Below are 26,290 nucleotides of genomic sequence, written 5' to 3'. Positions count from 1 at the left end.
GTATTAGGATGATGATGTTATGAATTGTTCCCCCTCTTTTTTAACCTCTTGTACTACCATTACAATGCACTTTAACGCTATAAAAGAAGGTATTCAATAGAACAGTAATGGATTGATTCCTTGAGTTTAGTGTTAGCTTGGGTTCCCAACCAAATTCCTCTACCTACTTGACACATAATTTCAAGCAAACTGAGCTCTCCAAGCTTTGGTTACAGCACCAGTGAGATAGTACCATAACTTCAGAGTGTTAGTGAGGCCACTAAATGAGATAATATATGTGACTAACAGTATTTAGGCATATGGTTTTATTATGCCTTATAATGAAAAATAATTAACCAACTAAAGAAACATTGAGCTTCTGAGGGAAAATGTATCTAAATTTTATAATCTTAATGGCCACTTATTTCTAAATGAATAAAGTAAGAGAGGTCCATGGTAGTTTATTTACTATGAATTTAAGTGAAATTATTTTCTTTCTCCAGCTGAATCGTTTAAAAAAATTACCAGGTGATTTCTTGAGCTCATTGTCTTAGAGTTTAGGTTAGTTGTATTTGCTCTATTTTTTGACTACAGATTTCCTCAAGTTGGCTCTTTTTCCAACACATGGGGTCTTTTGAAATAGAAACTGGAGAAAGTCTGCAAATATGAGTCAGTAGCAATGAATCTATCACTATGCAAATCAAAACCACAATGAGATTTCACATCACACGTCAGAATGGCAATTATCAAAAAGTCAATCAGCCTATCACTATGCTGAACAAACAACTATAAAGGCATCTCTTGCTGTCAAAAGGTCAGAAGCTAAAAGACTACATATTAATATTAACCCAGGCTATAGGATGATGGTGCAAAATGAAGCAGGGATAGGAGACAGGTGGTATCTACTCTCTTAATTTTGCAACCAGAAAAGTAGCTGTGTGAACTTGTCACTTAGCAGCCCATCTTTTTCAAAGGATACTTTATTAACGTATTTTTACTTGGTAACTTCTGGTAGAGAGGAACAATGTTATCAATGAATTTTTCTGCATTGGTTGAAAATCTTCCTTTAACTGAATTAGAAGTAATACAAGGTAGAAATAATGAAATAAATATAAATAGAAGTATGTAGGACTGGCAAAAGGATTTTTCTCTACTACTCTGACTTGGGCTTCAGAAGGTTGTGGTTGTGGAGACTGGGAAGTAAAAACAGGTCAGGTGAGCAGAGGAATTTATGCTCACCTATATTCTCAGTAGGTGATGCACCTATATTCACAATTATTGTGTCATTCGGAAGGTGTGATAGAATATTCTTATGAAAATTTCTAATCAGGTCCAAAATACTCTGTGCTCATAGATTACAAAATATAAACCTGTGCTCATAGATTACAGAAGTGTGAAACATTTCCTGCACTAATGGCATCAGTTGTCATCTTCATCCGCATCAGTAAGTGGTCCCTCTGCTGGAACATACCTCCAGCTGCATTTTCACCTCAAATAAATTTATCCTCAGATAAATTTACCTGCATCCAAAATTGCTGTATTTTCTCACAGGCTCCATATTTCTTCTCAATAATGTCCTAATTTTCTCAGCTATTGAGTCTTTAAATAGAATTTTTCCATTTTCTCTCCCCCAGTCTTTGAATATAATTAGTCACCAAACTGATGATTATTTTAAAAGTTTTGCACATTGATCCCTTTCTATTTCACCGTTACCTTCTCTAGCTTCAACTTTTCCACTTATGTGTCTCTAAAGTAAGATAAAACCTTTTCCATCTACTCGAGAGCATTATCATGAGGTAAAATAAGATAATGTGTATAGATTGCATGCTATAAAAATAGAATTGGGAAATTTTTTCCTCATAGATTTCTGAGCTAGTTGCGGATTCCATTATTGCTCTCTTGCCTTGCCATCTAGTGCAATATATATATTATGCATATTTTATACACATACATATTTGTATAAGTAATGGATTCAGAACTACTACATGTAAACAACATGACATTGCACTACAAATTGATACTCTATGGATTAATGTTTCCCGTGATTTTCTGTCCCACTAGTAATCCTATGAAACACTTAACCTAAGCGTATGTCAAAGCACGTATTTTTTTTCTTTCCTCCATCTATACAGGGCTAGAGGTAGGAGAAGAAGGAGGTGGAGGAGTGGCTGAGACTGGAGAGAAAAAAGTGTAGGAACCGAAGTCTTACACATTAGAAGAATAAATTCTGTTTTTGAGTAGAGGGGGCTTCGTGCTGAACTGACCTTAAGTGTTGGTCTTCCCATCACAATCCCTGCACAGTATACTTACAGACGCAGTGTAATATGGGTGACTGGTTACTTACGTGGGGTCAAATATATGAAGGAAAACTTTGGCTGTAACTAAAATCAACGGCGCAGAACCCATTAGAATAGGTCCTATGAGCTTTGCCCACTAATATTTCTGACCCGAAATATATCCTCTTTTATAGGATTTTACAGTACAAGGTTTAAATAAAATCGTTTGTGCCTGATCCACATTAGGTGTTAAATAAATACCTGATGAATCTCAATCAAGGATATTTATAGTTGAAGGAGAACTTAGAAGTGATCTGGTTCAATCTTCTCAATTTAAAAATAAGACAGTGAGCCCATAGAAAAGTGGTGACTCAAACAAAATAATTCTGAAATATAACAGCAGGTCTGGCTCTCAGCTATCCTGAGACCCAGTTCTTCTTCCACGGTGGTAGAAAAACCTTATGTCTCTTTTGTTTTCTATCATATCTATCTCCCTCCTTCCTATTTTCTCTCTCTCTCTCTCTCTCTCTCTCTCTCTCTCTCTCTCTCTCTCAGGTACCCACAAACCAATGTGCTCATTTGGCTTTACAAACTGAGATTTTCTCCAAATATAAGAAACAATTACATTTATATCTGTCTATTGATATTTGGCAGTGGCAAAGTAATTATTGTAGAATTGTTTTAGTTGCAGCAAAACTGTTAATATCATTATGCTTTAGGGTGTTATATTAACTGAGGATAATTGTTAAGGGAGGTTGGGTATTGTTTTTATACAATATATATCAAAAGGAGCTTTAGAATGTTAAAAAAAAAACCTCATCTGAACTGAAACCAAAAAAAGTACTATAAATTGAGCTGATTTATAATTTTTAACAATCAAAAACAGATTTTAGTGTACATTTTTGCATGTAAAGTAGGTGCCTCCTCAGTTTGGTATTTGCATGCAGTTCCAGTATACTGATAAATTATTTTCTAAGAATTAATTTTTAAATTGATTACTGGTACTGGAAATAAGTGTTACGTTGACTGCTGGTAGTGGGAAATAACTTTTTCTTAAAAACAATGTTACATATTTTGGTTAGTTTAACCTACAAAAGCTTTTTAACTCAGAATATGTCAATAAATAATACAATAATATTATTCAATTGTACTACTGGTAATTAAACAAATAGAAAAATAAGAAAATAATTACTTTATCTTATTTACTCTCCCTGCCCTTGAGCAAAGTATAGAAATTGTCAGTAAAATACAGAAGTTAAGAATACATTCTCTAGAATTAGACTTTCTAGGTTCATATCCTGACTCTATTATTCAATAGACTAAGCAGTCAACCCATCTACTGACTGTTTCTTCAATCTGCCAGATGAAAATAACAATGGAGCCTCCCTTATGTGGTTGTCAGAATTCAATTGGCTAATCTATTTAAAGCACCTAAATCAAGTGTCTGGCACACAACAAGCACGATAAATGCTAGTTGCTTTTACAGAGCTATCACAAGCATTATACTTTTTATTAGTGATAATAATTAGGTTTATTTTTGTCTCATGAATAGATGAAAGTAAGTGCAGATTGGAATCACATATTTATGAGCATTAGGTACTGGACACTTTAAGACATACACTATCTTGATTAGCACTCATCAAAAAAAAATTCTAGAAAAGAAATATTTCAGAATTTTATAAGTGAGAAAATGGACAGGAGATTGGCTAAGGGTAGCTGCCAGTTCTCTGTAGTTCAAATAATGGGAAGAAAGGTCGTCTTGCATTACACAGGACAGGAATCCACTTGTACTATTAACAGCTGTATGAGTTTGGTCAACTTTCACCTTCCCAGAGCTTCATTTCCCTGATTTGTTAAAAATCAAAGAAAATAATTTCCACCAGGCCTACCTCCTGGGGATATTGTGAAGATTAGTACAGTCTATGTATGAGAATGTACCCTGTATAATATAAAAACAATGCTCAGACATAAAGTATCATTCTGAAACCTGGTCCTTTGAGGTAGTTCTCTAAAAGAACTCAACTCTAAAAACTTCTGTCCAGCATTCAAGTCCATGTTTTTCCACTTATTAATTCTGTGAGTTTGAGGCTCAGTTTCATTTTTTTGTAAAACAAGAAAAATTCACATAGCTATTGTGAGAATTAAATAATATTCATGTGAAAGTTATGTAGAAACTGTGACACTATAAAGTGTAGGCCAATATTATGTTTAAAAAGATAAATGGCCAGTTTTATACCTCTTCATTTTTCTACCATGATGCTTTCTTATCTTCACAGTATGGGCAGATATATTTATAGTAAAGCGCCCAAAGTAACAGATACCATTTACTGAGAATAGTTCTATGTGCCAGGCACTTTTTCAAGTACTTAGCATGTATTGCCTCATTTAATCCCTGTACAACCATATAGTATATGTATTATTATCATTTTCATTTCATCTTATGGGGATTGTAACCTCTCTGAGGCTCAGATAGGTTATATTCCCCAAGGTATGTGCCAGAGTCAGCATGTGAACTTGGCAGACTGTCTAAGAGTCTCTGTTCCCAGTCATTATGTTAAATTGTCTAAGAGTAACATAAAAGAATGCCATTTGTTTATCCATGCATCAACCCATTCTCTGTTTCTTTTACTGAATATATATTGTTCAGTTCCCTCAAAGTTAATAAATATAATCTAATTCCATAAACAAGTCATTTTCAACTAAACAAAATGATTTAATGAATTTTTATATGTAAAAATAAACAAGAGTAGCTAAGAAAATTCTGGGAAAAAAAAAGAATAAAAAGTGGTGAAGAGTTGCCCTATCAGATATTAAGGTACATATAAAATTTCATTAATTTAACCAGGGTGGTGATAATGCATGAATAGCCAGGTAAAACAGAGTAAAAAGGTGACTGAGTCTCCAACACATTGGAGAATTTAGAATATGATAATTGTAACATTTTAAGTTAGTGTTGGAAAAGATGGGTTATTCAATAAATGGTGGTAAGTACAACAGGAAAGCATCTACAAAATAAAACTGGAGTCTCATTCCACAACTTACATAAATAAAATTCAGCTGTATCTAAATTTTACATAACAAACACATGAAACCACTAGAAGAGTTTGATTTAATCTAATCTATTCATATAAAGAGTGGTTTTATAAAATTGACAGTAATTGATACTATTCTCACACACAAGAGCGTGTTCTGAAGTTTTGAGAATTGTAAGATAGTGGTCCAGGTTCATTCTGTTATATGTAACTGTCCAGTTTTCCCAACACCATTTATTAAAGACACACTGCCTCTTCCCCATTGTATATTCTTGGCTCCTTTGTTGTAAATTTATTGAGCATATATGTGTGGGTTCTTTTCTGGGCACTCTATTCTGTTCCATTGATAAATTTGTTTTTATACCAATATCATACTGTTTTAATTACTATACCCTTGTAATATAGTTTGAAATTAGGAAGCATGCTGCCTTCAGCTTGGTTTTCCTTTCTCAAGATTGGTTTGGCTATTCAGTGTTTTTATGTGGTTCCATACACATTTTATAATTATTTGTTCTATTTCTGTGAAAAATGCTATTAGAATTTTGATGGGAATTGAATTGAATCTATAGATTGCTTTAGGTAGTATGGGCATTTTAACAACATTAATTCTTCCAATCCATGAGCACAAAACATCTTTCCATTTATTTGTGTCTTCTTCATTTTCTTTCATTACTGTCTCATAGTTTTCATTGTACAGATGTTTCGCCTCCTTGGTTAAGCTTATGCCTAGATTTTTTTTTTGATGCAATTGTAAGTGGTATTGTTTTCTTAATTTCTCTTTCTGATAGTTTGTTATTAGTGCATAGAAATGCAACAAATTTCTGTACGTTGGTGGTGTAGCACTTGTTATTGATTTCATATGCTAAACTTAATTTTCCTTTGAGAAATCCACATTGTATAAACCTGGTTGCAATCTTCCCTGCACCTGTAATTGCGGCATGAGAAATATTAATGGGTAATCCATAGAGGAATCTTTTCAAGTGATTGACAAGCACTAAAGGGCTGCAGATATTTCCTCCAAAAGTGCTATCTTTTCTTATATTTTTCAAAAGGAATAAACACTTTCACTTCGCAAGTACTACTAGCAAACTGGAAAGGAATACACAGAAACTTTTCTAGGCTTTTCAAAATAATTGCTATCCACTACCACTTAGGGAGAAGATTTAATTAAAGCAAGTGGCATTTGTGATCAATGCAAAGCTGAAGTGTAGGAGGCACTCCTGATTGCAGGTTGTATCCCTGGTGGGGTAGAAGTTAGAGAGAGGGAACAATAGCTATTAGTTTTCTTCACACTTCACTGTTTCAATTAGAAGTATTTTATGACAGTATTATTCATATCTGTTATAAATTTTAGGTGTTTTTGACTTTGTTTAGATTTTAGTTGTTTTTCTTTAAGAGAATGGGATTTTGAAATACCCAGTTGGATAAATTTTCATTATATCCCGATGAGTTAAAATATTTATATAATTTCAAAAATACAAAAAGCAGATATGTTCTAATGGTGTTCATTGATTTATGAGCCAAAATACAAACTTTTCTCAAAATATCTGAATGAAAAATACTTGGTAAACAATAAGGAACTTCTATATAAAAATGTTTACAATATTTATTTTCCTTTATTGGGGAGATAGTGTGTTATACATGACAGAAACTTAAAAAGATAATTTTATGGTTCTTGACTTTCATTTCCCTAGAAAATCTACTACTAAAATGTTGGGTTTATACCTGGATGATAATATACAAGGGTGAGTCAAAAATTATATGCACTCCAGTTATATTAAAACTTCTGTTGGCTGCAGAGCCAGAGTGCAGATAAGTTTTGACTCGCTGTTGTACATTTTTAAAAGAAAGTAGAATACACAAGATATATATTTTTAAAATATGGACATATTATAAAAGGGATATATGGTTTTATGATTAATAATATGACAAATTATTGGGTAAAAATGCATAGAAATAAGTGGAAATGTGTCATGGAGGTGTAGAAATGAGAATGAGAGAAGGACACAGATAGGTGAACCATTCTGCATTGTATACAAGCTTGTACATCTACATAATGAATTACTATTTGAAGTATGTCATATGGATAATACTAAGTATTTTTAATTGCAACAAAGTAAGCAAAGTACACAGAGAGAAAAAAATTGGTTATGGGAAAAGTTAGAAAAATTCTAGTTTATTCTCAAGGCCAGCATTTCAGCAGATTCTCAATTACTCTGACATTTACCACCACTGATGTTGCACAGTAAGTGCTGTCTTAGAAAAATATACACATATTATGTTACTTTATTTGCTTTAGCTGGAGAGCTAAAGGAAGACAACAGTTAAAAAAATTCAGATTAATATAAAATGTGATATAGATATTAAAACACAGAAAAGAAAATATGATATCAAATTTTTGATTCACATTTTCTAATGGATATTCTCCAAGAGTAAGAGATTTATAGGCTAAATCTGAAAATTTTGAAAATAGCTGTTTTTTTCTTTTTTTCCCCCTTCTATGGTTGAGCTGTTGTTTTAACATGTTAAGTGACGTCAGTGGAAATTTGCCATTCATACCACTTGTTAAATTAATGCATAGAAAAAGAACAAGCAACTTCAGACCACTTGGAAACTGATTTTATCCTAAATATAATTTACCTTAACTATAAATCTTGCTAAAATATACAGCTGTCTTAAATATAAATTCTTTATTAATTAAAAGAAGTAAAATGAGAGTCAGATGTAAATGTCTGGAAATGAGTTCTACATTCAATTTTACACTGAATTTGATTTTAATAAAAAAAAACTTAAAGAAAAATAATATTGATTTGCAACATAAACAAAGTCCTGTTATTGGTTTGGGATATATATACATGTCAGTCACAAATTTTCCTTCATAAGATCATAAAGCAAAACTGGCCACCCTCATTTACACAAATCTGATGCATCTTTCTGTTTTTTGTTTGTTTTAAGTAAAAAATGAGAAAGAGAACCATGTACAGCATGGAAACTTTTTGCCAATTTTTTGACTGTGGCAAGATTTTAATCTGCTGCCTTAAAGAACAGTAAGGCAAGGGATTTATGACATTTTAGGTTCTGATCAGATCTACCATTCTAGAGTAGGTCTTTTAAAAACTGCAAATGTATTTTAAATCAGCTTGTTAGTTGAACACTATATATTAAAATCTGACTCTTCATATGCCGACATATGGTATATTACATAAAAAGAGAAGATTTCACATCTTGTTGTACAGTTATTAGGACTTCAATAGATTGCTTTAATAATAATTTTCATTTATAGTATTTTAGCCAAATACCTATTAAAACAAAGGTTTTAATAGGCAGCCGAAATGTGTCACTATATCTGCCAATAAGTAAAATAAAACAAACAAAGATCAGTTTCTTTTTCTAGACACTAAGTTATTCTTACACTGGTTGTTCTTCAGAGAATTTAATCTACAGGGCTTGAAACGGAACACAATTCCTAAAGAGTGTGGGAAAAAAGAGAAATGGAAGCAATGTTTCTCGATAGCTGCAAAGATCTTTTCAGTGATTTGACTAAAATTTCTTAAGCTTTTCTTTATTGTGGTTCATGTGTCTGTAGGGGCTCAACCAACAGCTGCAACTCTTTTATTAGTAGTATGCTGGCTCAGAGTTGTTTATGGAATTATTTTTCCCAACAGTCATGATGAATTTGCACTCTTATAACCAACACTCTCTTATCCCTCAAGTCCAATCTGTAACAGCAAAGATATATTCTCTAGGAGACAGCATATAATCAAATGGCCCTTCCAGGGTAAGATTCATATCTTTGACCTAAGTGGTCATACTAAAATATGAAAAGAGCATGATGACTAGAAATAACTGTATTCTAAACTATACCAGACAATATTTAAATTTTAGATTAAAAAGGAAATTAAGAGACACGCTATCTTTATTGGGAAATTTTAACATTTCGAGCAAAATTGGTGTTACTTCTGAGATACTGAAGGTCATATCAATAAGTGACTACAAAAGAAATCCAAGGACAAGCTGATTTATTATAAGTCTGTGTCATACATGTCATTTTATACAATTTCAGCCCAGAACAAAATCTGAGAAAAATAAATATGGACTAGAACTTTTAAATGTCTTAATTTTTGAAATATTCTAGAAGAGTCACAGTTTTAGTTCAAACTGATATTTATACTTTGAAATTATAGCGTAATGAAGTAAAAATGGAATATTTATGTCTCACTCTCACCTCTTATATGGGGGCCAATGCAAAAATATTCCCTCTCTGTTTTGTTCCCTCAGGGACTCAACTCAAAAATAAAAAGGAGCGCTCAGATTAAATTTTCATCTCTTCCTAGAAAAGTATTACACGAATATGAAGGAAAAGGAACTATAATCTATAATTACTGGACTTATTTTAATTTTACTAGAATTAAACAGGGGAAAATATTTTTAAAATGCTTAAGTGAGTAGGAAAGCAATAAATGACAAGAAACTAAGTGGGAAATACAAAGACAAATTATTCTGAAATAGAGTATGTAGAATACATTACATCAGTTATTTACTGTGATTATGCCTAAAACATAGCTGTTAGAAAATATTGCCTCTCAAAGAATATCTTACAACATGAGCAAGATGTTAGATAATGAGGGTCAAAATTGTAAAAGAGAAAGGGAAACTTTTCATATAAGATGACCATGTTATTGAAGTTCTGCTAGTTCTATGATTCTTCTTTTTATATGGTAAAGACATAGTTTGGTTGTTTGTGCACTTTATTTTTTAAAAAAATTATTTTTTTGAAGTATAGTTGCTTTACAATGTTGAGTTAATTTCTACTATACAGCAAAGTGATTCAGTTATACATACATATACATTCTTTTTCATATTCTTTTCCATTATGGTTTATCACAGGATATTGAATATAGTTCCCTGTGCTCTACAGTAGGACTTGTTCTTTATCCATTCTAAATGTAGTAGTTTGCATCTATGAATCTCAAACTCCAGTCCATTCTCTTCCTCCCTTCTTCCCCTTGGCAACCACAAGCCTGATCTCTATGTCTGTGAGTCTGTTTCTCTTTTGTAGATAAGCTCATTTGTGTCATATTTTAGATTCCACATATAAGTGATATCATATGGTATGTCTTTCTCTTTCCTACTTACTTCACTTAGTCTGATAATCTCTAGGTCCACCCATGTTGCTGCAAATGGCATTATTTCATTATTTTTTTGGCTGAGTAGTATTCTATTGTATATATGTACCACATTTTCTGTATCCATTCATCTGTCAATGAACATTCAAGTTGTTTCCATGTCTTGGCTACTGCAAATAGTGGTCCTATGAATACTGGAGTACACGTATCTTTTCGAATTATAGTTTTCTCCAGCTATATGCCCAGGAGTGGGATTATGCACTTCATTTTTTAAAGAGAAATAAGATGAAATTATATATATATAAAATAATATATATGTGTATATATATACATATTTTAGGCTGAAATGACTAAATTGACGTGAAAAAATATTCATTTTCGAATTCTAGACATCATAATGTTAACTGTACATAAGCCTTGTCTGTTTGTCAATAACAGAGGAAAAACATATTAGTGTTAAAATAGAATTCATTTTCTACACTAGATTTTTAAAACCTGATTGATTATTGTTAAGTGAGTGCTTGTGGGTAAGCGTCCATGTAGTTGGTAGTAGTTCTATATAAATAAATGAATCCTGAATGAAATAAACAGTAATTGCCATAATCAGTATGTTTCACTTATCCTTGGAAAAACCTCTGTGATTTGCAGTAGGTACTCATCAACTGGAGAGAGAAAGATGGAATAAATGACTCTAAGATTCCTTTTAACTGCACAAATTTATTAAAATATCTCACTCATTGAGTCACATAATGGTAGTCAGAAAGAAACTGAAAAAAAATCCTAGTAAAATGTCACTATGATAATTTTTATAGGTTTTGTTTAATGTGAATTGTTCGAAAATGAGTTTTATCATGTCACCCAATAAGTTGCACAAGGGTATTAAGGTAACTTCATCTCTTAATTAGATATCAGATGGCTGTGTGGAAACCAGACGAGGGAGAGGGGAGGGATGGTGAGGAGGTGTGGGGAAGGGAAGGAGGGAAGGATAGATAAATGGATATTACAGAATTATAGCACATACTAAGAAAGATGCCATTCCTGGGATAAGTGAAAGTTCTGAAAGATTATATAGTACATTGGAGGCATTCTGTTCAATAAAAGACAAAGATAACTAGAGCTGCAGAAATACAATCCACTGGGACTCCTACAGTGAAATTTCAGGTGGTGTAATTAAGAATACAAGGTATTCTGCAAAAGGTAATAAAAAGTCTTTCTGTAAGGAAATGACTGTTCTATCCCAAACTGATATTATACCTGACCAGTGGCTTATAGACGATAAAGGGAAAGTAAAATTAAAGATTGATAAAAAGAAAGAAAACAGGAAACACACGTAGGAGTCAAGCATCAAATCAAAGATGCCCTAACTAGGTTTTTTCCCTTCTCTCATGTGCCACAATTTACACAAATGCTGGATAAATTATATGGGACAGTACCTTTCTTTTAGCCTTTAGCTGCTCAAGATACTTGTCACAGGTGTCCCCTGGGATCTCTCCTCCCCAAAGAGTGATTCCAACGATGGTGTATGTAACACCCATGACGAGCAGTGGGAAACAGTACACCAGTATAATAACGATAATATGGTAACTGCAAGAAATAAGAAAAATATATGCTGAAGAACATGGTGGGATGAAACAGTAAGACTTTGAATTCATTCCATTTTAAGTTGTAATTGAAAATGCCAAAGATTATTCCCACATTTTTTCTGAGTCCTCATTTCACAGATCCATCCAAATACCATGCTATTGTCACCTACATTCATCCAAATGCTACCAGTTGAGCTTTGTTAATCTTTATTTCATGTATGAAAACTATAGCTGAACTGTAGCGCTCATTTAAACTACACACATTCCCCCTTGCATAGAGGCTTGGGATGAATACCTTTTCTCTGCTTGGTAATCATTGAGCTAACCTATTAAATGTGTAATCAGAGGAAGAGAGATGAGACAGAGTAAACTGATGAATTGGCATATTTTCTCCTATGTAAAAATATTACATATATCCTACAACATGAGTCATATTTAAACAAATCATGTTTCGTCCAAATGAAAAAAAATGTAACTAGATGCTCTCAGTCACACTGGAATTTTTCCAAAGTCATGGCACATTTGATTGCATCATTAAATTTGGTAAATAACATACAGATGTGTTAGTCATATCAAAATCATCATAGTATAAATTAAAATTAAATTTTGAGATTTCATAGCTTTCAATAAAAATTATAAGGGTGTAATTAGGGAGGAATAGGAGGGCAACCAATAATATAATAGCCAAATTAGAATTTGTATAAATTTTTGGGTGGCTTCCACTGTCTTATGAAGGCTTTAAAGTAATTAAAGAGTTTGGTATGCTAGTCTTCTCAATACCTGTGGGGGTTTTTTTGGTAAAGGGAATCTTAAGTCTTCTTGCCTTCCTGAACCCTGGTAGTGTATTAAGTACTAACTTAGAGTCAATGGGGAATTAAGTCAATACATAATTTAATTTTATTATTTTGATTAATTTTATTGTGTTATTATACAATATAAGATTTATTAATAGTACATGATGGATAGAATGCAGTCCTCAGTTCAATAACTGCTGCCTGCTTTTCCTTTAATAAGTACTTCCTAGTGTTTTTCTTTAAAAATCTGGACTGAGTAGAGCAGAGTTTGATAAAATGGCTGCTTTAAAAGATGATCACTGCATTTGCATTATTTGTTATTTTTAAAGGAAAAAAGTAGATCACTAAATAAAAATTGCATTGAAATAAAATTTAAATGCTCAGCATAAAAACAAAATGCAAACAATTGAACAATTACATTTTTTTCCATTTGCTTTTCTTAGGGTGGGTTCAAATTGTGAAATATCAAATTCTATCATATAGCATTCCTATTTCCTTTCTAACCTAGTGCTTAAGTTTCTTTAATGCTATAACAAAGGAACACAACTGAGAACCTACCAGGACTCCCTTTCCATTTAGCTAGCTTCTTAAAAGAGCAATCTACACCTTTGGGTTTCAGTTCCTCCCTTCTCGTTCATTTCTCCATCGATGACAACCTGGCTTTCCTTTGCACTTGCATTTCCAGTGATCTTTTCAGCTCCTCCAGAAACTGTCCAAGAGCTACCCCATACAGAGGTCATCACGTTTTTCCAACTAGAAACCTTTGTAACTTATACAAACTAATTGACCATATCATATTGTAGTACAGTATTTTTACATGTCTCTTTTCCCAAGTCATGTGTGAGCCCTTGAGGGAAATGTCTATCTCATCTACATAATTGTTGCTCCCAACCTATAGTTACTTAAGTGTTCAATACATTTAGTTGAAAATTGTAATAGAGGATTAACTTACATGAAATGTTGCTTGGGACCCTCTGGCCATTGCACATAGCAAAGAGTGCGGCCCGGCATGACTTTGGTTTTGGAGTAAAGACACTGAGGGAAGGCAAGTAGAAATGCTAGAATCCAAATGCCTCCAATGACAATCTTGGTTGCAGTGGCAGACAGTCTGGGTTTCAAGGGATCAATAATGGCCATATACCTATAAAAACAGAAGAAAAACCCATTTTGTTGGCTATCTTGTTAGCGGAGCTTAAAGTGAGTTTCAGAGGAGGGCCAGGGCTCTCTCTTTTCCGGTAAACAAACTGATGAAGATTTTGCTTGTATGAAAGCAACACAGAATAATTATGACGTCATCTTAGGAATCAGGCGGATCAAAGTTCAAATCCTATCCTGTCACTTATTTAACTTTTTGAACTTCATTATTTTTAAAGTAGAAATAAGAACACCCCTGTCTTAGTGGTGAAGTAAAGATCAATAGAAATAATGTAAGTGAAAGGTATTGATTATTTGGTGCTGTGCCTACTACATTATCAGAACTCACATGTCTGCTGAACAGAATTGGAATGGTGCGTATTAAGTGCTTAAAAATATGAATTCTGTACCCCAAGACCTCCGTTTTTCTTGTGTATGTTTAACTTTTTTAAAAGGAAATTCTAGAGAACTAATATGGATAATGTCTACATGATTGACATAGATGAGGAATTCCTAGGAAGGATATGGTCAACATAGCCATTTAAAAGCATCCAGAGACAAGTTCAGGGTTTAGGTAAGGATGAATAAATCAAGTTTGATTGAGGCTGTGCTTTCCTATTACCTCCAAAATTGAATTGATACTGTATCATATAAGTCTTCATAATAATTATCTACTATATATAATGTAATTATTGCAGGAAAATATATTTAAGGCTCTCAAAAGTATTTGCATATGATTTTTAGAGTGCACCTTTTTGGGAAATTAGAAACTGTTTGAATATGGTAACAAAAGCCAAGCTTTATTCACTTGATAAAATAGTAAGAATATGTTTGGGAGAATTAAATTCCAGTTTTAAATTGGATAATATGGCTAATTGCCAAATTATGGCTAATACTCAGAGTAGAAAATAACACACACCAAGTTAATTATATTTTGGCATTTCTATCAATAAAACTCATTATTTAATTGTACTATTTTTACTATTGGCCATTTCGTGTTTCTCAAATATATTTTTATTTATGAAAATTTTTCAAAGGTAACTTTTTTTTTTTTTTTACTAATTCATATCTTTTTAATCAGGCATGCATGACATATGACTCAGTATTTAAGCACTTAGGCAATGATTGCTCATAATAATAGTCACATATGATTCTTCTTTTTTTTAAATAAATTTATTTATATTTATTGGCTGCATTGGGTCTTCATTGCTGTGCGCGGGCTTTCTCTAGTTGCAGCGAGTGGGGGCTACTCTTTGTTGCAGTGCACGGCCTTCTCATTGCAGTGGCTTTTCTTGTTGTGGAGCACAGGCTCTAGGGCACATGGGCTTCAGTAGTTGTGGCAGGTGGGCTCAATAGTTGCGGCTCGTGGGCTCTAGAGCGCAGGCTTAGTCGTTGTGGTACACGGGAGATCCTCCTAGACCAGGGATTGAACCTGTGTCCCCTGCATTGGCAGGCAGACTCTCAACCACTGAGCGACCAGGGAAGTCCCTCCATGTAACTTTTTTGTTTTAGCTCCTTATTTAATTGCTTTACACTGTTGTACCAGTTTCTGCTGTACAACAAAGTGAATCAGCTGTATTTATACATATATCCCCATATCCCCTCAAAGATAACATTTTTAGCAAAGAATGAGTATTACTTAAACCAAAAACATTTGCTCTTATGAATAAGTATTTCAAAATAAGGATTATTTATTAGTTTGCTTACCACTCTTTGCTTTTGTAACTGTTAGGCAGAATTACATCTTCAGTAGATAAATTGGAAATTTAAATCTTCAGTAGATAAATCTTCAGTAGATAAATTATCTATATAATATTCATAATGTTAACTTTAGTTGTAATTTACTTAAGGGAAGCATTCTTAATTTATTATGTATGACAGCTAATAGTCAAAAGTAAACAGATATGAAAAAAAATCATAAAATGGTACCTTGGTTTAGGGAAATAAAGGGAACCATACAAAGAAAATAAAATGCACATTTGAAACTGAAAAATGTTTAAAATTCACCTCTCTTGCTTAGGTTAGTAGAGATAATAAAAGCAGCATATATTAATTGCTAAGCGTGACTAGACAACTTATTACACATTATATATGTATATATATTTAATATCCAGAAAAATTCAATAAATTAAGTAATATTATCTCTATTTTACAGAAAAGAAAACTGAGCCTTAACAGTTAAGTAAATTGTTTAAAAATGTCCCAGGTGGGTAAGAATTGGAATTCTAAACCAGGTCTGCCAACACTCAAAGTCTATATAGGTTCAGATTATGGCTTTGAATATAACCATTCATGTAAGGAATTGTGGAAGAGAAAGAAAAATATATAAGGTAGATGCCTTGCAAAGACTCAGAAGTCTCATCTTGTCTCTAAATTCAAAAGCATTTATGTGCAATATTAAAGATGAAAGTCAAATATATAAAGGCAGTAATTGTGGTTGGTCATTTCCGTTCCCATTGCTATGGACTATAACTCACCATAGCATTTGTCTCATTATATTGAATTGTTGCTTTATGGTGTTTCCAGACTCAGACACAGTACTTATCAATACATTTTGTTGTACGGAACTGAATATTCCTCAATCCTATCATAATCTTTGCTTTTTGGCTTGCCCTGGAAATTTATGAATGCAATTTGAATGTTTAGACAGTTGATTTTTTGAAACTGTAATGAGAAGGTGAGTGACATAAGCAGGTTTAGAGTCCTGTCCAGCTACTACAGCATGGACAATTCAAAATCAACTGCAAATTTCTTATTGATTTTTTTGTCAATTAGTTTAATATTAGAGAAATTATTTCCTGACAGGTAGAATATTGTTTTATTTGAATTGAAGGGAAACAATCAGTTTATATTCTCATTAATTAACACTTTAGTGAAAGTAGAAATTTTGAAACTTCAAGCTGACATTTTTGCCTTTTCTGGTCTGATCTATTATTTAGTCATTCAACCAAACATTTCTTGGATGCCTACTGTAGTATTCCAGACACTGTAGTGATACAGCAGTGAGAAAAAAATGACCTTCACAGAGCTTACAGTCTAGTGAAGTCGATACTAATCAAATAATCTCACCAATAATAAACAAATATAAGTGTTACAAAAGCAAAGTTTATGGCTGTGTGAGTGCATTTACTGGGAAAAACATTTAGATTGTGAATCAGCCTTCCCTAAGAAAAGCATTCTGGGTTGAAACTTGAAAGGGTGGCTAGGCAAGGTAGCAGAAGGATGAGGGCTGCAAAAAAGATTTCTGGGGCAACAAACCACATGTGAAAAACTCCTGTGTTAATGGTGGGTTTTTATGGGTTGAACTGTGTCCCCCTAAAAAAGATACATCGAAGTCCTAACACCTAATATCACAAAAGGTGACCTTATGTGGAAATAGTGTTTTGTATAGGTAATCAAGTTAAAATCAGATTGTTAAGGTGGGCCCTAATTCAATATAAGGCATAAAGGGGGACTTTGGAAACTGAGAAACACGTGAAGATGGAGGATTGAGCGATGTATCCACAAACCAAGGAGTGCCAAAGACTGCCAGCAATCCACCCGAAGTTAAGAAGGGGCAAGGCAGAATTTCGCTGTAGATTTTAGAGGGAAGGTAGCCCTTGCCAACACCTTAATTTCAGACTTCTAGCTTCTAGAAATGTAAGACATAAATTTCTGTTAAGTTACTCAGTTTGTTCTAGTTTGTTACAGTAGCCCTAGGAAACCAATTTGATGAATAAAGGTGGGAGAAGCATTGCGTACTTGAGGAACTAAGGGCTAATGTAATTGAAACGCTGAAAGTGATTTGAGACGAAGTTGTAGTGAAGGTTATAGAATTTTGTCCTCTGGAAAGTAATTGAGGTGATTCAATCAGGAGGGGAGAGTAATCAGATTTTAGTCTGGAGAATGGATTGAAGGAGGGAAAGAATGGAAGCAGGGAAATAAGTTACCTCATTATTGGTTTGGTTTGGGTGAGAGATGATTGCTGCTTAGAACAGAGTATTACCACTGGAGATTGAATTACGTTAATGATTGAGGAAAATAAAGAAATGTTGAAATATTGTAGAAAGGGAGAGCCAGTTGGCCAAAGAAGTATGTAGAACTGCCAGGCACTGCTGAAGACCAATTTGAAATTGGTGATTAGGAATTCACTGTGGCATCAATATTTCCTATTCTGTGACTCTCTCCAGAAATAATAATTTGCTCAACAGTAGGCATGAAGAAAATATATCCTTAGGGTCATGCAAATAAATACCCTGTGGACCTTGAGAAGAAATGATCAAACCCAGGATATAATCTCACTCAAATGATTGTCAGTACTTTATTCTTCCTTTAAAGAAATATATATCTTTGATACGATCACACTAGATTTTCCTAGGTATTTGAGCTTCTCACTACCATTCTTCCCCACCAAACAGATTCTCAAATATGTTAGTCTCCTTAGTCTGACTGTCTCACAAAGAATAGCTAAGATTGGATTCTTCACTCTTTCAATTAGCATATCACCTAAACAAGTTTTAAAGTAACTTTATTATCTTTCACAGAGGATGAAATTCTCAGAAATATCCATCAGAAGCTCACATTATAATGCCTCTTTTATTAGTTTTCCTTTTCACTCTAATACCAGACCAATTTCCTTTACCCCTTACTTCTTTTCCTGATATGTTGAAGCGGTCTTTTTCATCAAAAAGATATCTTTTGCAAAATATAACTTTTTTTGACATAACTTTTCTTACTCTCAGTAAGTAAGCCTTTCCATTTTGTAATTGTTCTTGGTATATGGTATAATTCTTCCTTTTGTTAGCATTTTTATTAAGCTCTGTTTCTGGATCTTTACATGCTTATATACATCAACCATTTTTGGTATAAAGACACAATGCAGTCTTCAGATGTTACTTCATTATATTAATGAAGATATTTGACTGAAATAACATAGATTTTACTGTTTTCCAGTGTGCTTCTGGCCACAGTAGACACTGCTTTAGTCTGTAAATTCAGGAGCCTATAATCTGAAGTGAGGAGATGAAGCCTTAGGAAGGAGTACTTGGTAAAAGATATGTATACAGCTGGAGACTTAGCCAATTTGCAGCAATCTTGAAAGGCAAGAGTGGTAGATACATCCCAAAGTCACTCTCCTTCCTCCCTTCCCCTCCAGAGGTCTCCCATTAGGAAGAGCCAAGAAGAGGCCAGAGTCAGTTTATAGAAGTAGTCAGCCGTGGTGGGCAGGGGCAGAAAAAAAAGTAGAATAGAGAGTAAGTAGATCTGAACTGAAAAATGAAAATTATCCAGCTGAGATAATAATTTCGTGTTTTTCACAAGCTATTTTACTTGCCGAAGAGATTTTTCTCTTGCTCATGAATTATTCTAAAGTTTTACGACTGGACTTGAAGTTTCTCTATCCATTCTTTAATTTCCACTCAGATTACAGAACAATCACTGTGGATTCTCTCTCTCTCTGTCCAGAATTAGTTTTTACATCTTCAGTGCTGCAGCAGTGTTACGCTCATGCTTGGATTTTGCTCCTTGGAGATACGATTTACTCTTCTTTGTGTTCTGTAGCACCTAACAAAGTATCTATGGTCGTCAACATGATGGTTGAATAGCAACTGCAAATAGTTGTTGAATATTTGGACAGATGGATGAGTGAATAATTGTTTACAAGTGAAAACTTCAGTGTGTACGCAATTTTTAAAAGGAATAGTTTTCTTAACTTTGCTAAGTAGGAATAATAAACATAATGTAGAGTATGATTATGTGGTTAAAATGACATTAACATAATGTATACAAGGAGACTTAGGTAATATCAGGCACAGTAGACACTCAACCTAAATTACTCTAAAACTATGTTGAATAAAATGAAATTATCAACACCTGAGGCTTAAAAAATAAGCGGCTGTGGTAAGCTTGGGACAAAAACAGAGGCAACTTATTTAAGGTGGTTATTAGCTAGTTGAGATTGGAGTGGAAAGAAAAATAAGTTCATGCCAAAATTCTGATCTAAGGATTAAAAAAAACTTCTTTTGATATTGTTCTAGTTCTTCAACAGAAACTATTCTGTCAGGGTAGTGCATTATAGGTTATTTCTCTTTCAAATCTCTCCTTTTAGAACAATTTCCTATATGGAGAGTAGTAAGGTCTTCTATACAACGTCAGTCAGGGCAACTAGAGCTCAGTGGTTCAATGATCAAATAGAAATGTTCAATGTTATACTTGGAGACTCTAAGTTCTTTGGGTGCAATGGGAATTAATTTCCTTCAATTTTGTTTAACATGCCTACACCATATTAAACTCCTTTTTGAAGTGGGCTGTGGCAGTTCTACTCTGTTATCTGTAAAATCAGAAAGATGATGTTGTCCGTCAAGCAGAAGGAGTTCCAAGTCTTTAGGTAAATAAGTTGTGATGATATAAATGCTTATTAAACTGTGCAAATGGAAGAAAGAAGGTATAGATAACCTCTAAACTGGGATGATAATATATTCTAGGATATATACTTAGATAATAAATATATTCATAGCATCTAGGATAATGACTGCATGTATTTGGCACCCAATACATATTTATTGTAGGACTAAATTAATGAATGAATGGATGCAATTTTAAAAATTGTTTTTCTATTATTTTGTATCATTGAATAATTTGTGCTCAAAGTACCTTAATAAGATATCATGAAAATATAATTAAAAAGAAAAATCAGGTATGAAAAAATCAGCAAACAATAGCAACAATAAAAACTACAAAAAAATAAAGAAAAGAAATAAAAGGCATTCAGATTCAACAGGAATACAATCTTTATTACTGACAGAAGTAATACTCTTTTTATTAGCAGATGATATGATCTTCCATATTGAAAATCCTAAGGAATCCACAAAACCCCAAACCCATTAGAATTAAAAAATAAGTTCAGCAAGGTCACAGAATACAAGTTCAATCAACTGTATTTCAGCATACTAGTTATAAACAATTCTGAAAGTGAATTTCCAAAAAGTCTATTCAGTAGCACCAAAAAGAATAGTTTAATAAAACTTAATAAATATAGGAATAAATTTAATAAAATAATTGTCTCGTACATTGAAAACTACAACGCATTGTTGAAAGAAAGTAAAGAAGACCTTAATAAATGGAGAGACAGTCCATGTGCATGGATTGGAAGACTCAATATTGTTAAGCTGACAATGTTTTCCAAATTGATTGAAAAACTCAACACAATCCTTATAAAAATTCCTATTCTATTCCAGAATTTAAAAAAACTGATCTTAAAAATAATTTGGAAGTACAAATCTTCTAGAATAGTCAAAAATTTTGAAAAATAAAAACAAAGTTGAAGGACTTATACTTTCCATATTTCAAAACTTATTACAGGGCTACAGTAATCAAGATAGTGTAGTACTTGCATAAAAATAGACTTGTAGATCAGTGAAGTAAAAATAACGAGTCCAGAAGTATACACTTACATTTATGTTCAATTGATTTTTGACAGCTGAGCCAAGGCAGCTTAATGGGGGTAAATTATATTTGTTTCAACAAGCAGTGCTAGGACAATTAGATGTCCATGTATGAAAAGATAAATTATACTGTTATACCACACATAAAAATAATCTCCAAATGGATCACATATAAATGTAAGATCTAAAACTATAAAGCTATCATAAAAAAAAACATAGAAATGAATTTTCACAACCTTGGGGTAGCTAATGATTTTTTAGAATTGACTAAAAAAGCACAAAAAATAAAGGGGAAAAATGATATGTTGTACTTCATGAAAATTAAAAAATTTTGCTTTTCAACAAATGCTCGATGAAGAAAGTAAAATGACAAACCACAGACAAGGAGAAAATATTTGCAAATAATATTTCCAATAAAGCAGGGGTCCCCGACCCCTGGGATGTTGGTACCAGTCCATAGCCTGTTAGGAGCCGGGCCTCACAGCAGGAGGTGAGCAGTGGGTGAGGAGGTGAAGTTTCATCTGCTGTTCCCCATCTCTCCCCACTGCTCTCACTACTGCCTGAACCATTCCCCCCAACTCCGTTTGTGAAAAAATTTTGTTCCACGAAACTGGTCCCTGATCCCAAAAGAGTTGGGGACTGCTGCAATAAAGCACTTGTGTTTAAAATACACAACTCTCACAATTTAATAAGACATATAACCTAATTAAAAACAGATAAAACAATTTGAATTCTATGCAAAAGACTGAGTATGATATAAAATGATTCCATTTATATTAAATTCCAGAAAAGTCAAATCTGTAGCAGGAGGAAATAGTAGTTGTCTAGGGTTGCACATAGAACAGGGAGTGACTACAAAATTTGAAGTGAGGTTTCTTTTTGAGGTAATGGAAATGTTCTAAAATTAAACTGTGTGGATGATTACATAACTAAAAACTTACTAAAAATCATTAAATCATATACCTAAAATGAGTATATTTTATGGTATGTAAATTATAACTCAATAAAGTTGTTAAAAATAAAATCTTAATAGTAAGAAAACAAACAGTCCAATTTAAAAATGGGCAAATGACAGTGGTTAAGAACCTGCCTGCCAATTCAGGGGACACGAGTTCGATCCCTGGTCCGGGAAGATCCCACATGCTGCAGAGCAACTAAGCCTGTGCGCCACAACTATTGAGCCTGTGCTCTAGAGCTCTCAAGCCACAACTACTGAGCCCACATGCCTAGAGCCCATGCTGTGCAACAAGAGAAGCCACTGCAGTGAGAAGCCCGCGCAATACAAAAAAGAGTAGCCCCTGCCCTCTGCAACTAGAGAAAGCCTGCTCGTGCAGCAACAAAGACCCAACAGAGCCAATAAATAAAAATCATTAAATAAATAAATTTAAAAAAATAAAAAATAAATAAAAATGGGCAAATGCCTTGAATAGGCACTTCATCAAAGAAGATGTATTAATGACAAATAAGCACATGAAAGTTGTCTAATATAAATATCCATTAATGAAATGTGAATTAAAAACACATCAAGATACACATTAAAATGGCTAAAATTAAAACAAAAATATTGACAATACCAATTGCTGATGAGGATCTGGAACAAGTAGAACATGGTTGATATGAATACAACATGGTATAGCCACTGTGGAAAACAGTTCCACAATTTCTTATAAAGTTAAATACACGTTTTCCAAGGGACCCAGCGATCCCACTCTACTTATTTACACTAGAGAAATGAAGACTTGTTTTCACACAAAAATCTTTAATGGATGCTTATGATCTATAAATAGATCATAATTCTTTAAAACTAGAAACAACCCAAATATCCTACAATGGGTGGATGAACAAACAAACTCTGGTGCCTCCATACAATATAATACCCTCAGCAATAAACTACGAACAAACTTTTAATAGACTCAACAACTTCGGTCTCAGAGGTGTTATGGTGAGTGAAAATATCCAGTCTCAAAATTTACATATTGTATGATTATATTAATATGTTATTTTCCCAAAAAGACAAGACTACAGTGGTGAAAGATAAATCAGTGCTTTCCAGGTTTTAGGACAGAGAGAGGGCATGAATACAAAGGTATAGCATGAGGGAGTTTGTTTGTGGTGATAAAATTGTTTTGAGTCCTGATGTTGGTGACTGTTGCATGATTAGATTCATGCATTAAAAATCCTAGATCTGTACATCATTTCAATTTTAGTACATGTTAATTTAAAAATAAAGTTACGTAATTAAAATTTACATTTCCACACACCATGGAATCAAATTTGTGACTTCTAATCATATTACACATTCTTGGTGTTAAAATGTTTGTGTGAAAGGGGTTACCATGTAAACACTAACCCAAAGAAAAGATTGGCTGTATAAATATCACAAAAATTAGATTTTAAGGCATAAGGCATTACTAAATGTAAAAAGGGACATTTCACAATGATAAAAGAGATAAATTCAGAGGAAGGCATACAATTCTAGATTTGTATAAATACTGCTTCAAGATATACAAAGCAAAATGGCCTCAACTAAAATGAGAAATATATTCCCAGTCATAGTTGGACTATCACACTTTTCTCAGTAACTGATAGAGCAAGAAGACAAAACAACAGCAACAACAGCTAGTAAAGATAAAAAAAATGATTTGAACATAACAAATGTGATGTAATTATACAGGAACATTCATTAGGTCAACAATTCTTTCCGTTTATTTTGAAACGTTATATATGTTGCTTGTAGGATTTTTTTTTTTTTTTACTGAATGAAGCCTTTAGAATGTTTTCCTCTAAAAATTAGCAAATTAAAAAATTAAAAAATTAAACATATCCAAATAGAAGATCAATGGAAATTACTATGCAAAGAAATTGAACCTCAGGATGAGTTGTATAGAACAGGTTACAGCAAAGGCAGAACCATTGTCTAGGTTTCTACAAGTAAATCAACAGAATAAAAGAGTAATGAGAAAGCATATGACCATCTAGGTCTTTCTACAAAGTAAAATTGTGGAAGAATAATTTTGTCCAGCTTTATAGAATATTACATTTTCCCCTGAGACTATTAAATACACATTTTGGAAATATAGTAGGGGCCCCTTGCAATATTGTGAGAGTTACTTCCAGGAACTGGACCATGATCCCACTGTATATATCAGAGAAACACCCTCCTCATGCTTCTGTCAGGAAGAAGGGGAAAGGACTATTTTTATACACACCAAAGACTGTTCTTCTTAACAAGAACTGCCCTCAGAGGAAACTAATTGTCCAGAGTTTAATCTGCTGGGATATTATCATAGTCTAAGTGTCCTGCAGGGAGGGTATATACTCCAGTCTAGCTGCATCAGCCTTCCATGTAGGAGAAGGGAACTATCCAACACAGATATTTCTCTCCCTTTAGATGGGACAGATGTCTAGAGTAGGTTAGAGTTGGCTATTTCCCTTCTCCCAGGTGGAAGGCTGATGCAGCTGGTCTGGAGTATACCCTCCCCTCAAGACAGTTAGACTCTAATAATACTCCAGCAGATTAAACACTGGCCAACTAGTTTCCTCTGAGGGCAGGCCTTGTTAAGAATACGTAAAAAACAAACTTATGGTTTTCAGGGGGGAAAGGGTGGGGGAGGGATAAATTGGGAGATTGGGATTGACATACACACACTACTATATATAAAATAGATTAATAAGGACCTACTGTATAGCACAGGGAACTCTACTCAATACTCTGTAATGGCCTATATGGGAAAAGAATCTAAAAAAGAGTGGTTATATGTATATGTATAACTGATTCACTTTGCTGTACAGCAAAAACTAACACAACATTACAAATTAACTATACTCCAATAAATATTAAAAAAAAGAAGAAAGAGAAAAAAAATGAGAAATACTTGTGAAGTTCACAGAACAGAGGCATAGGCTCACTAAATGACTGAGACCTAATCATAGGACTCTAGAATGCTTCTCCTTCCCCCATACCTCACCATCACATTGCTAAAGATCTATATAGAGCAGTTCCTTTTACCCAGAACAACATGTCCAGCTATCAAGAAAATTACAAGGCATACCAAAAGGCAGAAAAGACCAAAAACCAAACAAAAAAACTGAAGAGATGAAGTAAGCATCAGAACCAGGCATAGAAGGGATATTGGAATTATCATACTGGGAATTTAATACCTCTGGATTAATATTCTAAGGGCTCTAATGGATACAATAGACAGCATGTAAGAATAGCTGGGCAATGTAAGCAGAGAGATGGAAATCCAAGAAAGAGAAATGAAAAGAAATGCTAGAGTTGAAAAACACTGTAACAGAAATGAAGAATGCCTTTGATGGGTTTGTTAGTAAAATGAGCATGGCTGAAGAAAGAATCTTAGCTAGAGGATATATCAATAGAATCCAAAAAACTGAAAAGCAAAGAAAACAGACAGAAAAAATGAAACATAATATCCAAGGACTGTGGGACAACTACAAAAGCTTCAACGTATGCATAAGGTTCCATAAAGGTTCCAAAAACCTTAACAGACATTTCACCAAAGAAGATACACAGATAGCAAATAAGCATACAAAAATATGCTCTACATCATACATCATCAGGTAAATGCAAATTAAAACAACAATGAGATACCACTACACACCTATAGAATGGTGAAAATCCACAACACCATGAGCTGGAAACAGAAACTCTCATGCATTGCTAGTGGGAATGCAAAATGGTACAGCCACTTGGGAAGACAGTTTGGTTACTTCTTTTTTTTCTTTTTCTTTTATTTTTAACAGACAATAAACAGCATATATTTAGAGTGTACAATTTGGTATCCCAATCTCCCAATTCATCCCCCCCCCCAACCCTCCCTGCTTTCCCCACTTGGTGTCCATGTGTTTGTTCTCTACATCTGTGTCTCTATTTCTGCCTTGCATTTCCTCTTTCATAGTTGTTAGCATTTGCCTTATGTATTGA

The 26,290-nt window shown here is 33.5% G+C and overlaps 1 protein-coding gene across 1 annotated transcript in view; it reads right to left on the bottom strand.

The window, feature by feature from the left end:
* TACR3 (tachykinin receptor 3) overlaps nucleotides 1-26,290 on the bottom strand; it is an 82,962-nt gene that overhangs the window by 31,828 nt on the left and 24,844 nt on the right. Inside the window, exons 2-3 of the mRNA XM_057706136.1 lie at nucleotides 13,743-13,931; nucleotides 11,847-11,997 (exon numbers count right to left, since the gene is read on the bottom strand). Of these exons, the coding sequence (XP_057562119.1) occupies nucleotides 11,847-11,997; nucleotides 13,743-13,931 (340 nt within the window). The remainder of the gene's footprint in view (nucleotides 1-11,846; nucleotides 11,998-13,742; nucleotides 13,932-26,290) is intronic.

This window comes from Hippopotamus amphibius, chromosome 13 (genome assembly GCF_030028045.1).
Source record: "Hippopotamus amphibius kiboko isolate mHipAmp2 chromosome 13, mHipAmp2.hap2, whole genome shotgun sequence".
In the NCBI taxonomy this organism is placed as follows: Eukaryota; Metazoa; Chordata; class Mammalia; order Artiodactyla; family Hippopotamidae; genus Hippopotamus; species Hippopotamus amphibius.
This window is presented reverse-complemented; position numbering and strand designations above follow the sequence as displayed.